The 17,420-nt window shown below is 39.0% G+C and overlaps 1 protein-coding gene across 1 annotated transcript; it reads right to left on the bottom strand.

The window, feature by feature from the left end:
* Positions 1-2,711: 2,711 nt before the first annotated feature.
* Positions 2,712-15,522, bottom strand: PPAT (phosphoribosyl pyrophosphate amidotransferase). Its single transcript, XM_009277448.1, has 11 exons — positions 15,491-15,522; positions 15,286-15,352; positions 11,603-11,809; positions 10,127-10,239; positions 9,862-10,007; positions 8,520-8,592; positions 7,132-7,283; positions 5,752-5,879; positions 5,233-5,454; positions 4,339-4,459; positions 2,712-2,887 (listed from the first exon to the last, which is right to left on the bottom strand). Exons 1-11 carry the CDS (start codon positions 15,520-15,522, stop codon positions 2,712-2,714), a joined length of 1,437 nt encoding a protein of 478 aa, XP_009275723.1.
* Positions 15,523-17,420: the final 1,898 nt, after the last annotated feature.

Below are 17,420 nucleotides of genomic sequence, written 5' to 3'. Positions count from 1 at the left end.
GGGCGCCAGCGGGGAGCGAGGGTGACGGGCAGGGGAGCCGGCGGTGGGAGGGGGCACCGGTAGCGCAGCACGGGCTGCGTGAGGGAGAGGAGGGTGTAATGCAAGACACGAAGTGACGTGCTCCAGCTTCCAGGGCGCTTTCAAGGCGGCTGTATTCAAGAAACCGTCGATGCGTAGCGCCGGCGAGTGCAGTGAAGGGAGAGAGAACAGAAGACCAGTGCATAACCGTTTTTTAATGTTACGCATGGGAGAAGTTAGACATTAGCTTTCTACTGTTCTGTCACATTTTGTAAATGATAATTTGGCACAGTTGAGCATTGGTAATACAGCAGAAACGGTTTCACAGTAGGACATTAAAATAATACAAATAGCGACACCTAAAACCAGAGGCGTTTTCTCCCTCAGCATGCTCACTGCATGTGTGTGTCCGCTGTTACGTCATTAAAAAAAGGCCTGGTAACCTGAAGCACAAATTCAGCTGTCGGAGAATAAAATGACACTTGAAAAGTATCTCCCCTTTAACTTAAGGTTTTGAAAAATACGTACTAAAGGTTAGGCACGGAGCGTGTCTAAAAACTACAGTGCTTACAGTAGCAGACCCTGTAATTCCACATGCATAACACGGAGGGAAAAAAGGCATTAGGACTCATTTTACTGAAATCAAGAACTATGCCACCTAATGCTCAAATCACATTTAAGCAATTATTACCAGACTTCAAAAATACCAGTTTTGTTGAAAACAGGTTAAAAGAGTATTTGCACAAGCTTCATTTACAGTCCGTTCTATAGACAATTTCAGATAAAGCGATAGACTTCTGCTTGCAACCACTGTGCACCTAAGTTTTTCTCTCAAGTAGAAAGGGCTCCTCACACGTATCTATAACCTAAGAGCTTGACTTATCCCTTCTTTTAAAAATGATTGCTTTTTTTGAGGGCAGGAAAGAAGAAAGGTAAAAAATGTTAATGACAGTTTTTCTGTTTTCTCACACTCCTCCCTGGTTAATATGGAAGAGGGGGCGGTCAGAGTGACTCCACCCTGTTCTGTTTTTGCTCAGTTTACTGTCCAGGTGAACTGTTACGGTTCTGTTAAAAAACCAACCAAACTTGCTAATTAGACAGAAGAGATCCACATGCATCCCCAATAGGCAGATCTGGGCTTTGGTGAAGAACACGCAGTAAGAGCCCAATGCTCATGAGAATCTAGATTCTCCCATAGGCTGGACTGCAAGCAGGTTCCGATTCCACTGCACGATGCACAGTCTTGACTTCAGTACATGTATTTACATGCTTTCTTGAATCGGGACTTCTGTTTTGTGATTGTCTATCCGGCACAATTGCTACAAATCCCATGTAAGAAAGCTCCCTTTTGCATTTAATCACCAGTGCTGTAATTCTCAACTATGTGGAGGATATATGTGGGGAAGGAAGAAGCTCTTAAACTTTTCTATTTATTTAACAGTGTCACAAACAATTATAAGGCCAAAATACACAATATTAAATAGAAAATTAAAATTAAGTTGCTGGTATTCAGTGAAAAAACCTGAGGTATACAAAATATTTTTACAATTGTGCGTAAATTTGCAATAGTTTTCAAAAGGTGCTTTTCCATTTTCAGCTAGTGGTTCATTGTCCAAGTGATCTTCATGTATACAAGCAACTGTAATTGTGACCAATTAAAAAATACAATGTATTCAATAGCTAGTGGTTCTTCAGAACTCTTTTTTTAAAAAAAAAAACATTACATTTATTGTAACAGCAGCAATGTGGCAAAATAAGACTATACCCAAAACAACTCCTAATTTTCAGTTCATACATTGTATTTACTGTTGCGAATGAAAAGTGAGTTTATTTTTCAGTTTACTTTGGATGTTGACATATGAAAAGCACACGGAACATTAGCTCAGACTTCAGAAATTGTCAGGACTTATCCTGGAGAAAACAAGATGTAAAACAGAAAAAAAAATGGCAGTGCCAAGTATTTTTTCTCCTTCCACATCCTATTGGCAACTGATAAAAGCACACAAAGATAATGTAATTACACTGGACTTCAAAAAAAGAATTTTAAAGTTATAAAACTAGAGGGCTTTTGGCTGAGCATTTCCCTGAGTCTTCATTTTTTAAAATCATATGTTAGACATGACGTTCATAAAATCTGTTACAAAGGGCTTGATTAATAAAGGCTGTTTAGCTAGATATGCAAAAGTTAGGTACTTCTATTCTTAAAAAGCCTAAGCAAGAACTGCCGAGGAAGCACTTTGATTCTTCAGAATCTGGTATTTTTCCTAAGGAGAAAAGCAAACTTCACGTACTTTTTTGCATTAGGACTTTGATAATTTGAAATGACACCACACGATTCATGATCTGTACTTTGCGAACAAGTCTAACAGGGATATCTTTCGGGGCAAGACCAAAACAAAAAACTCTGGGACCGCTACATAATTAAAAAGACTTTGGTTTTTATAATATTTCGTGAGAAAATAGAAGGCACAACTGTGCATCAAAACTATATGATTTTGTATTTTAATCTGCTTACATCGTTTTCATCAGCAGGTCGGACTTTCTGTAAGTCTGTACTGTAAAGATGTATTTTAGTAACAGTAATTGTAATAAGCTTTCCGTATTACCTAAATATAAGAAGATGATTAGCAAGAAGGCATCTTTGAAAAAGGTACATTTGACAAGAGATGGACTGGTGTCCATCCACTAAAAATTCACCATTCCAGCTCTACGGGATACTCTCCGGTGAGACACGCTGTGCAATGACCAATCTTTCCAACACGCGATTTCTGGGTTTTAAGGCTGTTCTCATTCTCTTGTCTTGCTCTGATGCTTTCTTGCACGGACGATACCAGCCCTTCCACAGAAAGATAGACAACGCTGTCTGCTCCTAGGGGAAATGAAGAATTCATCAGTTAAAGCTGCAATGTTGTACGAAATGCAATGCTCTCCGGAAATGCAGTCGCATTATTGTATGGAGGTGGATCGCCTTACCTAAAGAGAATGGATATGAAAAATTATCAGACCATAATAAGCCTTACCCTTTTCAAATTCTTTGTGCGGGGAGCAGACTCACCGAAATCTAGAAAGAAGGTTCTGAGTTGGGAACAAATATGTCACACACACTGCAAAAATAGAAACAAAATCCAGAGTGTGTATTAAGACTCCCTAAACTCCCTATAGTTTCCCAGAGTTACCCTGTAGTTCGGGTCTGGAAGCAGATGGGTGCGTGGCTGGTGCTTCCCAAACTGCGCACCTAGGACTACAAACCCTTACTGGCACTTAGAGGAGGGGAAGACCATCGTGTTAAAAAAAAATTCAGTATGCAGTTCATGCAAATGTTCTAGCAGTAGGAAAGCTTGATAGCCTTTTCACATCATTAGTCTTCTATCGTTTGCACTCATTATTTTGTGAATAATACTTAAAAATGAGATCCTACAAACCTGAAATATTTCAACATGCCTTCACAATAATTTTGGGGAAAAGAATTCATTGCAATATTAGACAGTGAGAGTAAGTATTTAACACAGGAAATCCGAGTTTACAGTTTCCTAACTGTAACCACAGCTATGTTCTTAAACCATTTTTAAAAATATTTTGCAGCACAATAGGCCATATATAGTAGATCTCACTCACAAGCCTTCACATGACTTCTGTTGCTGATATCCTGATGAAGAGCACGTTATTTACCACATCACAAGCAACATAAGCTGTTGGTTCTTCTTTTGTTCTGCTGCAAACATGACTCATTCTAGAGATTTGAGAATGTATTTAACGTTCTTTGATTAGTTGCAAATGTAATTTCTTTCAAAGTGAAATATAAAATGCAGTTAAAATTATTTACATAAATTTAAATTTGTAGAAAAATCAGTGGGTGTTTACAAATTCCCAACATATTTTTATTAATATCTCATGAAAGTGAAACTACATTAGCTTTTCATTACAGGACAGATTTTCACCACATATTTTCTTCCTGGTATTTTGCCTACAGTAGCTCCTTGTTGTAAAGACTTTCCCAGAAGGAGCTCTAAGTATTGGAAAGCTGTGTTGTAACTTACCATTATGCAATTATTCTAATGCCTTCTATTGTTCGGAGAAACATAATTCACTAACTGTGCTAAAAAAAAGTGTGTAACTAAATTGGTTTGATCTGTAGGGTACTCACAATGCAGAAATTTAGTGTATCAACCTTATGATTTTTTAGTCAGTTTTGCCACTGTTGCCTTGATGTGTTGTCCTTTATTTTGATGTAGACAATAAAACACCTACAGGTAAAATCTCTCTCTCAAAAAAAAGAAAAAGAAAAAAAAAAAGAGAAAGAAAAAGAAAAGTAGCATTTACCTATATAGTTTGCAAGATCATGAAATTCAGGTCTGTTGGCAATGAGTTCTTCTTTAGTTGGAATGTTTATTCCCATGTAACAAGGAAATCTTATGGGAGGTGAAGCCACACGGATGTGCACCTGAATAAAAACAGTTTCAAAACAGAGCGCTATGAGGTAAAGGTCAGCAGATCATAACAGCAAAGTCCTAGTTCTGCAAAATAATCATGAAGAACAGAACACAGCACTACTCAGAAGTCATGGAGGGTTAAAAGTAAGATAAAGGGGTTTTTAGGTGCCAACACAGCAGGAGAGAGAAAGACAGTTTTAGAATTTATTTTTACAATATTTCCTAATGTTATTAAAAGGTTCCATCCCGATTTTGCTTTTCTTTTATGGCGTTCAATCCTTGATGCACATTTCAGTTTACAAAGTCAAATATGACACAGAACATGTTTTCTCCAGTGACAGACTTGCACATTCTGTTTCAATTAAAAAATATTAATCAATTAAAAAATTTGTGCTCTGGTGACTTAAGGCACGTGCCTCGTTACTGCAGTATGTGGTTGTACTTAATGCAGTACCACAAGTCGCACATATGTCAGGAATACCACACCGATACTTGATTTCCTGATTTTACCTAATCTGTTTTCCATTCTCTCTTTATTTGCCAGATAGTGCTTTATAAATGGAGACCTGTTCCTCCCCCTTTGATGTCCCAAAAATCAGTCACACAAAAGAAAGTTCTCAACCTATCTGCACAATAAATATGCACTAGCCATTGTTTTTTTGCACATTTGCTCTTTTAAATAAGGAAACAACGTACAATGCAAATGAAGAACAAGCCCCTGTGCTTTACCCTCCCATCAATCTTCTGTTCACATCTGTGTTGTACTGACTGAAAATTAACTTACCTCCTTGGCTCCTGATTCTCTCAGTAGTTTTATTATGGGTGAAATGGTATTGCCCCTCACAATTGAATCATCAATGATAACAACTCGCTTGCCTTTAAAATTATCAGACAGAACGCCAAACTTCTTTGCAACACCAAGTTGCCGTAACCTCATATTTGGCTGGATAAACGTTCTTCCTACATATCGGTTTTTACAGAGTACTTCAACATATGGGAGCCCGCACTGTAAACAGGAGACAATTAAACAGAATTAATATCTATTAACTGGTTATTCTCACTTACTGTTTTTTAAAGCAATCTTAGGACTTAGTATGACTTCACAGTAACGAAAGAACTTTGAAATACCTTAATATAGTGGAATAATGACAGAAAAAAAAAAGTGCGGATGACTCAATAGGAGTACCCAGCGTACTCAAGATACAAAGCATTATCAATACAAAACTCTAATGGCCCGGACCATAATACCCCATTACAAAAAGAGTAAATATGCGTGGGAGAAGAAAGGCAAGTTAACATATACCTTTTGAGCATAACCAAGAGCTGCTGGGGTTGCAGACTCTGGAACAGTGCTGACCAGGTCTGCTTCCACGGGTGCTTCAATTGCAAGCTGCTGCCCGCACCTTCTCCTGACTGAATACACCATCTGACCTAAGAACAGCAAGAGGTGTTTTTCCTGGTATGCATAATTCAGATTTCCTCTCAGTTTGCTGTACAAATTTCTGTGGCAAGTTGCAGGCATAGAAGTCAGTGAGAAAAACGCCAGAACTAGTAAGCAGTCACTCACATATGTCATTTTTTATTTCCTTCCATAATGTCATATTCTTACATTCACATCCCTATTGCTACACAGAGAATTAAAATCCAGTTTGCCCTAATCGGGTAACTGAAGGTCCTGTGGATGTTACAAAATCTATTTAGAGGAGGAAAGAAGCAGAAATTATGCCTGCCTGTTCATAACCTGCATATTCTATTTTTAGGCTGGTTTCTCCAGCAGACGAAGTTTGTGCAATCCTGCTGTCTGCCTCTGCCCGCTTATTAACTTTGAATCAGTTGGCAAAATTCATCCCAAATTTAGTAAGGGGATAAGAGGCCTCAGAAGCTTCTAAGGTCCTAAAAATTTGCAACATGGGAGGGAACTGGAGGCATTGTGGTGAGATGAGGCACAGCAAAGGGTACAGCAGCAGTACTAAAGAATGTAAGAAGTGAGGATACTGAAGGGTAAGAGGATCATGAAAAAAAGGGATGTGGGGTGAAACTGGCTTTGTGAAGGTGGGGAACTGTATAGGATCAACAGATGGCATGGCCGTAGAAAGCAAAGAAGAGCTTGTTTGTTAGGTATGAGAGTCCTGGCTAATGTCTTGTCACCGAGACAATTTTTGAGGGCTTCTACTGAAATAATAAAAGCATTAGACTGAGAACCCCAAGTACTTAGATAATGCATAGATTTACAAGTTGTATTAAAAGCATCTTCCTGAAATAACCCTTTCTTGCAAAGAAAACACCAAGATAAAGTTGTTTTGCAGATCCTAGTTCATAAGTCTAATTTTTAAAAAGTTTTCCAAGAACCAGTAAAGTTCCTTTCTTAAGTCTCTCACTTTTAAGGGTTATTTCCTCTACCTTAATCACGTTTGTGGCTCTTTTCATCCCTTCCATAGGACTACACAGGCAGCCTGATGGAGGCCATATGCACAGCCAGGAACGGGAAGGTGATGTTACATGCTCCTCCTGATGAGTTTCATGTCCTCAAGAACTGTGCCAACCCATTCTGTCCCAGCCCTGCTCTGCAAGCTCACATTCAGTGGTACCCTACCATGATCCCAGATCCTTTCCAGAGTCGTCGTTCTCCAGGATAACATCTCCCACTGTTTAGGGAGGAGCTTTGTACATTACATCTTCTTACCTTCAAAAATACTGTCTGGTCTTGCAAAATAAACATATTCAAAGATGCAGAATGCTGACGGATCTCCTTCAGGTCTTGGTACAACATCCAGTGTCTGGACATCATATCTGGATATTTTCACAATCTCTCCAGGAAGGACCTCACGATAGTACCTTGAAAGAGAAATACATAGCATTTAGAAATGTCCTGAACCTGGATGATAGTTTTGAAATATAAACAAGATTCAACTGACAGGAAAAAATGCTTTTGAACATCCTGACATGACAATTTGCTTCTATCTTAGGATTTGACCTGGAGTGTTTTAGGACCAACATGCTAGGACAACTGACCCTTACTAAAACAGTCTGAATTAATACCCCAAAGCAGTAAATTAATACTTAGTACCAGAGAATTATGGTATTCTTCCTATCTATGAGACATACCATAGTCAGTCTAGTACAGGCTTAATTGAGATTACCTACAGAGACAGGGTAGAAGTTACATCAGAAGAACCCAGAACACCACACCTACAATAAAACACTGCAGAATGGAATAAAAGACCTCTAAAGTGCAGTCACGTTGCTTCCTGATTTTGCTTTACATTTCTTTTTATTCAGTAGTTGTGTTCTTAATGCAATTTTTCACAGTTTTTTATTTGAAGAGGACCCAACTTTATTAGTCTAGTCCCCAAACGCACATTTTTAGTGTCTGATTAGGAAATTAAATATGCTTCCTCATAATCTTTCTTACTTTAATTATGTTCTAGTTCACAATTGCCTTCCACTCCAAATTTCTAAAGGTCAATTCGCAGTCTCCCAAAGAGCCTCTTACCCTTCTCTTTTTGTCCAGAGAAAGTATCACACCTTCCTTTTCAGAGTATCTTAGCTAGAGAGGTAACGTGAATGTCATCTCATGTTTTGGCTCTGATGGGTGTTTGCACGGATGGAAACAGTTTCAGGTGCCCATCATTTTTTTCAAATGAGACTGGCTCGTCAGACAGCATATGCTACAGCTCAGGTTAGTCCAGCCTGTGAGCTACCAATGTAACCTTTCTGTAGCTGAGGAATTATTTTGTAATACAATGATTCTGCTGCAAACGAGGCTAAAATTAAGAAGTTATATGGATAACCAGGTTTAATGCAACAAGTAAGAGGCATTTACTTTACAACAGTAAAGTCGTCTTTTCTGTTACTTTCTGAACACGTAATTCTTCTTTTACATTAATCTGTTCAAGAAAATAAACTGGCAAAAAACAGGACTGGCAAAAAAACCCCCTCCAAACAGCCCAACAAACTAATCTTTGATGTCTTTCATGTTGTTATAGGTTATGACATTTGACAATTTGAGGTTTAATGTTTAATCGCTGCCTGAGGAGAGCTTTCAGATAAAGTGAGAATCAGGGCACTTACTCTGCACCGATAGACAAAAAGCTACAGGATTCAGAAGAGACTACCCATCCTTCTGTTTCACTGTTATCTTTTCCTGAAATGAAAGATTTCAGTTAGAATCCACAATTCCTGTTAGCATTACCCCCCCCAAATGCATTTCTACTGCAGTATCTGGCTTGCTATGGTTTGGGTTGCCAAGTGCACAATTAAAGACGGTTGTAATTTCTAACTAAAAGGTATAGCATTCCAAAGGTGCTGCAATATTATTTAAAAAACCCAAAAACGTAAAACATCATAAACCTGTTCTAGGCAGAAGTGGAAGTAAGAGCATGATATTCACAATTCATGAAGAGAGACAATTCAGATAACTACCTTTGTTATCTCTGCACTATTTCAAACTTTCCCAATTCTAGTTCAGTGACTTCAGATGTACATAATTACTTTTGTTCACACAAGAAACTCCTTATTTTTCCTATGCTAAATGCGTTGATAGATAGATCCTTTTGATTACAACGGATGCTGGATTAACTCCAATAAGGAGAGTTTTCAGAGACAGGTACAGGAAAGATCGAATTGTGTAACATCGGGTAGGAATGTTTATATGCTTTAAAAAAATCTTGGTAGTTTTTCTTGTGGTTAAAATTACCAAGTTTTGTGAAGATATGGAAGCATTTACTACTTTGCCTTTGAATTATTTTATTTTTTATACAAATGAACAGATTTTAATCTCACTTCATGGAAAATGTTGATTTGCAGGCTAAACAGGAACACAAAGAATTTTTCCTGTAAGTTGATGTATAGTGTTCCATTACTATACTACGTGTGACTGGGAGTGCTTGGAATTTAGCAATACATTGCCAGTAATCCAGCACTTTTCGACCACCTTACTAGAGGAGAAAGGAAGAAACCAGACTTGTTTCTGGACTGGACACAGTCCTGAGCAACTGGCTCTAGGTGGCCCTGCTTGAGCAGGGGATTTGGGCCAGATGACCTCCAGAGGTCCCTTCCAACCTCAACCCTTCTGTGATTCCGTTCATCCCTGCTTTTTGTTTAGGTGATGTTAATTAAATTTTGACAAATATTCTATTACAGTTGGGGTGCCTAATTCTGACACTGCCATCAGGCAACTAGAATTCCCTTTTCCTGGGAACAGAAAAGATGTTTGTAGACTTCCTACAAATTATTTTTTCCTTACCAACATTTTTTTCGTTTTGAATTTTCAAAACTGACTTTTGCATCACACATTCCTACTTGCACCTCAGTGAGTGTAGCTTTAATTATTTGTATCAGTGATTTCAGGCACAAACTATATATATACATATATATATGTGTATATGTATATGAATATATATGTATGGTTTACCTTTTCCATTCATGTCCCCTACTGGAATAAGGCGACCAATGCAGAGTGGGCGATTCCCATACGGATCACGTACTGCATAGATTATGTCTTTATGCATAATTAGCAATGAATATGAAGTTGGAGTTTCATTCATTAAATTTTTTATTCTGAAATGAGACATAGATGAACATAATCGTGTGTCACACAAACGGCTGTGTGCATTTACAGCTGCATATCATGCCAAGATTAGATTGCTGTTCTTGATTCTGAAACCCATCCTCCTCACCTTGCTACCCAGTCGGCTGTATCGTCATTTTCTAGAGGAGGTGTGAAAGCCAGCAGCTGCGTGATCAGTTCACTGTCAGAACTGGTCGACAGTCCTACACCATGCCGCATAAGCTTTTGAGACACAAAACAAAAGTTACCAACATTAAAAAAAAATCCCACATTAACACTACTCAGATGTTAATCTAACACCACCTTTGTCCAATGAACAAATGTTTTAAAACATATCAGTGCTTCAGGTGATCAGATCATAATAACGTCAAATTTCTTCCAACAAACCAAATATGTAAAAAGAGCTGGTACAACCATCTATGCCTGGCACTACATTTCTCCCTTTGCATCTCATTCCTTTGCTCCACATGCAACCAAAATTAATACCACCAATATTCAGGGCATAAATTCACGTTTGAGCCATTTAATCAGCTTTCTGCTTCTGCTTGCTCTGGGAAGAGAGGTAAAATATACAAGGGAAAATATGAAATTACCTATAGCAGATACAGAAAGAGATATCAAGGCAGAATGGTGGTTTAGGCACAAAGCAACAACAAAAAAAAAAGAGGTGTGAAAGGAAGCAGAGTGGGATTCAAAAACTGAAATCCCACAACTTAAAGTTTGCTAGACATGGTCAGTCAAATTGTTCTGTCTTGGCGTATTTATGCTTCTAAGGGAGAAGAGAATCTGCAGTGTATCTAGCCAACTATTACAACCCATTCAATGTTGTATGCATTACAGTTCCTACTTTTTATCTTTAGAAATCATTTTACATCTCATGTGACTCATGAGAATCAAGAGATTCTCCACTCTCCATCTACATTTCCTCACCACTGTTTTTTTCTCCCATCCATTCATACACTTGTGGCTCTGATTAAAGACGGACTAGGTTCCTTTGGGCATGCCATACATTTGCCTCGCTTCAACGCAAGAGTATGTCCTCTCACTTTTGGATGGGACATATCATAGAAGAGATTTCAGAATGAAACATCTCCTAAATTTTAATTTGGTTCTTTAACACGTACCCTTCTAGCCACACACTATAAAATGTAGCATTTGTTGGTTTATGTCCTGACAGTGCTCATGATTAATTTTGCAAGCCAGAAATAGAAATAAAGACAATATTCCAAACCAGACATTTCGTATTACAATGCATAAGCATAAGATTTGCTCCTTCTATCAGCCACCACAAAGGAGCAGAGCTTCAAGCCAAGCTACCTTTTGTTATGGTTGAGTTAGTTTTCTCACTTGATCAATAGGAACGTGACCATCAGTCTAGAGGATTGGTGAATTATCCCCTGTGACAGTTACAAATGCCTCCCCTCCCCAGGATTTTTTTCCCCCAAAATGATCTGTTTTGATTATGGGGCTCTTTCACTACCCCAAGCAGTCTGGTATTAAGGAAAAGTCATAGCAAACTTATTGCTCATTGCTGCCTCATACTCAGAAAGAAACGATGCCAGAGCCTCCCAAAGGAGATACTAACCTTCCTCCTGAGTCGTACAGCGTTTGTTAGCTCCCCGTTGTGTGCCACAGCAATCTTCCCATGAAGAGTCTCCACGACAAAAGGCTGGCAGTTCTGCAGCTCAGAAATTCCCGAGGTGGAGTACCTCGTGTGCCCAATACCGAGGTTTGAAACGTACAGCTTCTTCAGGCTGTCTGCGTTGAAGACGTGATTTATAAGACCCATTCCCTTCGGAAGAAAAAGAAAAAAAAGTTCTGTTTGGTTTTGTTTTCCTGGCAACTTCCTCATTTCTCCTTCTGTTTGTTTTTGGTACAGCATTAATGCAAGCAACTTTAAGAGAAAGGCAAATAACCTGAAAGACATGGGAAAGAAAGAAGCTGAGTAGGTGTCACAGTGATATATCAGATCCCATTACTCCTGTTTTTAAATAAAGCAATATACTTTTTTGTGCTGAGGGTTTTCATGGAACAGAAAACCACTACCAAACTGTTGTATTGTTTAAAAACACCAGAAAAAAGACTGCCAGAAGACAGGCAAAGAAGAAAAAAGTTGTGAGAAGGAAATTCTGTGTAGAGAATACCTTTTACAAGTTAGCAGTATATTGGATTTACTTTTATACTGGGTCCATGATAATGTTTATTCGATTCCACTGTCATTCTAGCCAATGTCAGAAGCAAAGCTTTTTTAAAGAGGTTTTATTGTTTACTTAAACCAAACTTTTCATATAGCCAGGTTGCCTTCTATCTAAAGCAGAAATGAATCAAAGCTTTATTAGTCAGGCGTCAGGAGCTTCTTTTGGCAACAAGCACTGTGTGGAGACAATTTAGCAGCAGGAATAGTCTGAAAAAACTGCACAGAGAGTAGAAATTAAGACCGGATTCCAGGCCCTCCTACAAAGTCCTGCTTCTGCCGCCACCTGTGGAAAATATTTACATCTTTCTATGCTCGGTTTCCCTATCATGCGTGGTAATTGTGATATACATGATAGCACACATGATAATACTCCTCTAGGATCTTCAAAGATACACGGGAGAGGTCTGAAGCTGTGAATGGTTCATGACCTGTGCTGTAGGTACAAGAGAGTGGGATGGGACAGGAAGGACAGAAATTGGTTGAACTGTTTTCAGAGCTCAACCAAAAGAGCTTAAAGAAAGCTCAGCTTTAGGGTATTTTCTGCTGTGACTGTTATAGAGTCAGAATACCAAGAGGCTGCGGTTGCACATGTGGTTTTAGGATACTTACTATCACGTTAAAAAGTTACTGCCTCACACTGTCAAACCAGTATAAGTTAGCGTTAATCGTTCAGCAAACTTTATGCCAGATCAATTATCATCCGTTGTCTCACAGATGACATAACGGTGGTCTAGAGTCTATGTGCTCATGTACGTACAGAAAGGCAACCATGCACTCTTATTTTACTTAGGCCAACTTTATCCCAACAGGCGATCTGGCAGTTCACAGGTCCAGTATTAATGGATGCGGCCGCGTTAAGCATTGCAATAGCTTAAACAAACAATGTTGTTTTAAACCAGATTTGGTTACACAAGTACATAATCTTTTAATTGCAGTTTGAAATATTTCTCTGATTTAGATTGTGCTGGTGTGGGATGGCGAATGTGAATTACACCAGTATAAAAAGTTCCCAATGAAGACAATCTTATGTCTGTATTATACAAGACCTGGTACATGCCAGAACATGATAATGGTCTGATGAATAGCTACTTTAATGTATTTTTCTGCAATCCAGAATCCAAGTGTGAAACAATCAGACAAAGCCTTCCTCCTACTGGCATCGCTATGTCTGTATAAAAGATTTAAGTTTTTCCACGTCCTGAGCTACTAGAGCTACGACAGTAATGTTTTGTTATACAAATCCAGCTGAAAGGCTCTGACAGTCAAATCTGGACGAGTCTTTCTGGAAGAGTTTAAAAAAAAAAAAGGATTAATAGCCTTTGTCAAGGGCTATTAATCCGTGGTCAAAGGCTGGTAACAATCAGAAGGGAACACATACCCATGCCTTAGGTGTTCCAGTTCCTACGCTAGTATGTGTATTGCCTTAAACTGTTGACAAAGGTGAGTTTGCACGGAAGCATTGGGTAGTGAATCAATGCAGTGAGAAGCAGGCACCTTTTCCATCCTGTCATCTCTGCTATGAAGAAGAGTCAACCGGAGTTTGGAGGACAAATGGATACAGTAGCATCTTAGCTGCTGACATTTTTATGGACTAGTTTACAAGTCAGAGTCCTAAATATATTTTCACCAGTGTAACAGACCCAAATGTTTGTTACATTAGCACCACTTCTAGGATTAAACAAGCCATACAAATTGTACTCCACAGGCTCTTTATTACACTGTGGTTATTACAGATTTAAAAAGTGCTGTAGCTGAGAAACATTTTTCAAGGATAAAAGAAACCATCACGTCCTCTGCAAGTCTTAAAATATGAAAGCTGATATGATGAGATAGTCAATTAAATTCTTAGCACGACAGCTAAGTATTGCAGCTCAGTAACATGGAAACACTACAAATTATGATATGCTGGAAGTTTATTCTGAGAAGCTCTTTTTACTACGGGATATATACAGCAGCCCACTTTAAAGGAAGCTGGAATTCCTGTACACCTTAAGGAAAGCTGAAACCCAAGCAGGAGCAGGAATGAAGAACAGATAACACGGTGCTGAAGTTGAAAAAAGCTGCATTTAAAAGTGCGTGTATGTGTGTGTGTGAATCGGGCTGTAGGTAACAGATAGGAGGGGGGAAATGCCTGAAGAGGCGACAAACATGATGCTTGATGAGGCAAGATTTTGCGTGAGGCATTGAGCAGTCATGCATAGATATACATGCTGCTGCAGCAAAGCAGTTCTTACTCTTGGACTCATTTGAACAGCTTAATTAATCTTCCTCAGAGACCTCTGAACATGAAGACAAACTGCTTTCTGACTGCGGTCAGAGAACACGCATCAAGATTGCCCCATGGTTATTTTGCTGATGTAGTTTTATTTTCTGTTCTTCCTTATTTCCTTCTTTCCTGCTCTTCTTTATTTCTCTGCTCTTCCAGGATGGAATAGGCTGGTGATTATTTTTTTCCTGATCACTATTCAATAAAGAATGAGCAGAAATATCCCCAGAGCATGGAGGTATTCTCCTGGCATAAGACTTTCGAGGCTATGGCCATTTTATGTCTTTTAACATCCCCTGGGATTCTCTCAGCTCGAGAAAGACTGTGTGACCTTCTCAGGCCTCCATTCAATCTTTTATTCTGTTTATTTTTACCTATGGGTAAAGTAGTTGCCACTTCCTTGAGTCTTACTAACAGCATTAGTCATCCATTGGCTTGTGCATAGGCTGTAACTGTCTGTCTTCTCTCTTGATCTCAAGTTGCATCAGTGCTCCAGAGTTAACACCTTAGGTGCGGGGAGACTTTGGTAAGTAGTTTTTGTGACATCAGTAGCCTGATCTGGATATTTCTGTGTGTCTGCCACTGTGTGCATGGATACACCCAGCAGGATAACGTTGGCATATTTGTTTTAAACATGCACTTAAGATGGAAATTGCACAAATAACAGAATTAGATACTATCACTGACAAAACCAAAACAGTCCATCAAAACATGTTACTCTCCCTCTAATTATTCCGTTTCCTAGCTGAAGCAAACTTTCATGCATCTCAGTTAGGCATCTATAAAACATTCATTTACGTTTTACCTTGTGCACTTTGAATGCTTGAGATGACTCTCCATCACTTGTCACAATTCCAGCACTCTCCTGGCCCCTATGGACAAAATATAATTAACGTAAAGCACTGAAATGCTTAGAATGAAATGCTTTAACATACAATGGATTGGTGGTTTTTCATCTGTTCTTTACAACATGAAATTTTAACGTAAACTTATTTGCAGTTTTATTTTACAGGCTTGCAATCAAAACTGGTTTCTTGCCCATGTTATGCTTTATTTCAAAACAGTCACATAAGGTTTGTGCCTAAGCCCGCTGAATTCAGTGGGAATCTTTCCACTAATAAGCACTGGCTCAGGCTCTTACTGCAGTCCTATTTCAGTGTGGGCATAAAATAACGGCAGATGCTTACTCTGAAAAGCCACTTTGCAGTGATAGTCTAGGCTCTAGTAGTAGGCTTTATAGCACTACTCTATTTCTGCTTTGGTTTGGGGAGGGGTGTTAAGAAACTGATGTTTTTGCCTAAGGGAATGCATTGTCTCTTCCACTGATCACCTATACAGAAGCTTTTGCATTCTTGGGCTTAAGCAGTCAAGCTAGCATTTACACCTCTAAAAGGTATATGGACCCTCTGATAGAAGTGTTTGAGCACATAAAACTAATATCTGGCATCACAGCTTCTGAACTCAAGCAAAACAGGTCTGATGTACAACGTCACCGCAAATGGAAATACTTCTCTCATCGAATCAACCTCAGGCTGGCAGTTGTGCTTTGTTGAGCAGAAGAGCTGTATCAGCTGAAATGAGAGTTTTCCCTAGCCTGCTCCCTGTTCTCCCCAGCCCTGTCTCCACGCTCGGTCCCCCGGGCGCATGCCCAGCACACGGGCAGGCAGCACGGGCAAGTTCCCTGATGCTGCCCTGCCAGAGGCAGGCAGAATACTGCACAGCTGCCCAAGGTTTACAATTCAGTCCTTATCCATTGAAAAGGTATGTTTTGCAGACTGGATTTTTTGTGGGTAACAGTGCAGGCTGCTCAATCTTCCTTTAAAAGGCTTCCTGGAATAAGGCAGAGTGTTAGCTCTAACAAAACTGCTGCCATATACCCACCATGCCTGTAACACTCATAGGGACTTTGGTGGACTGGTAAGCTCCTGTCCACTCTCGTATATAATAATGACTGAAAAGCAAGGATGTTTTTCTTAAAAAAGGAAACACTTAGAATATTTTTAGAATATTAGAAGATGCTATTTGTGCATTAGACTGGTTTAACTCAACTGAAGTCACTGGAATTATTTAGTATAAGCAACAATAAAATTGGGCACAAAAAAATCTACAGAATGGACGCTAATCTACAACTGACCATGCTCATTACAAGTTTTCTCCAATTCCTAAAATCCCTTTATTGGTCACTAGCCCCAGTTGCACGTAAAGCAAAATTTTAAAGAACATTTGCTTACAGAAAACCAAACCAAACCAACTTCACACATATCTGAACAAATTTACCCTGTCATTGACACAGATGATCCTCCAGAGAGAAATCAGAGATGAGGATATTCTTAAACGCATTTATTTTAACTCAGGAAGACTGGTAGTAAACCCTGAGGGTTGATATACTGCATTCAGCAACTTTGAATTCAAATGTTAATATTACATGCAATTTCCATTTAAGTACTGACACTGTCCCTTTAAACATCAACGAAATCAATAGCCAGAAAGAGGAAAGGGAACATCCTGAAGGAAAGGCCTTTCAAGTCGTTCGATTACATCTTTTATGTAGAGCTAATGAAAGAAACGGAAGCTCAATTTCATTACCACAAAGCTTACACAGTTTTACCAATTTAGTGAGATTTTTAAGTATGCAAGCTTTTTATTAAAACATCACTAATAACCAACGAATATTAGAGCTAAAAATGTGTATATATGACCATCAATTCAAAAACAAATACTACAAAGACAAGCAAATGTGAAGCAGGATGGCCCTATCCACGTTACTATCGTATCAACTACTGCAACTTGTTTGGAAGGCTGAGCCCCACGGGAGACAGGAGCTGCCGGGATGCCCACCCAGCTTCACCCCAGCAAAGGGCGGGCAGGGGTTTGGGTGCTGGGTGGTTTTGTGCCCTTTTTTTCTTTTTTTAAAGGAACAAGATAGCGCGGCTCTCCTCC

Source organism: Aptenodytes forsteri, unplaced genomic scaffold (genome assembly GCF_000699145.1).
Source record: "Aptenodytes forsteri isolate BGI_AS27 unplaced genomic scaffold, ASM69914v1 Scaffold65, whole genome shotgun sequence".
Lineage (NCBI taxonomy): Eukaryota > Metazoa > Chordata > Aves > Sphenisciformes > Spheniscidae > Aptenodytes > Aptenodytes forsteri.
Note: the sequence above shows the minus strand (reverse complement) of the source record. Positions and strands in the feature narration are given on the sequence as shown.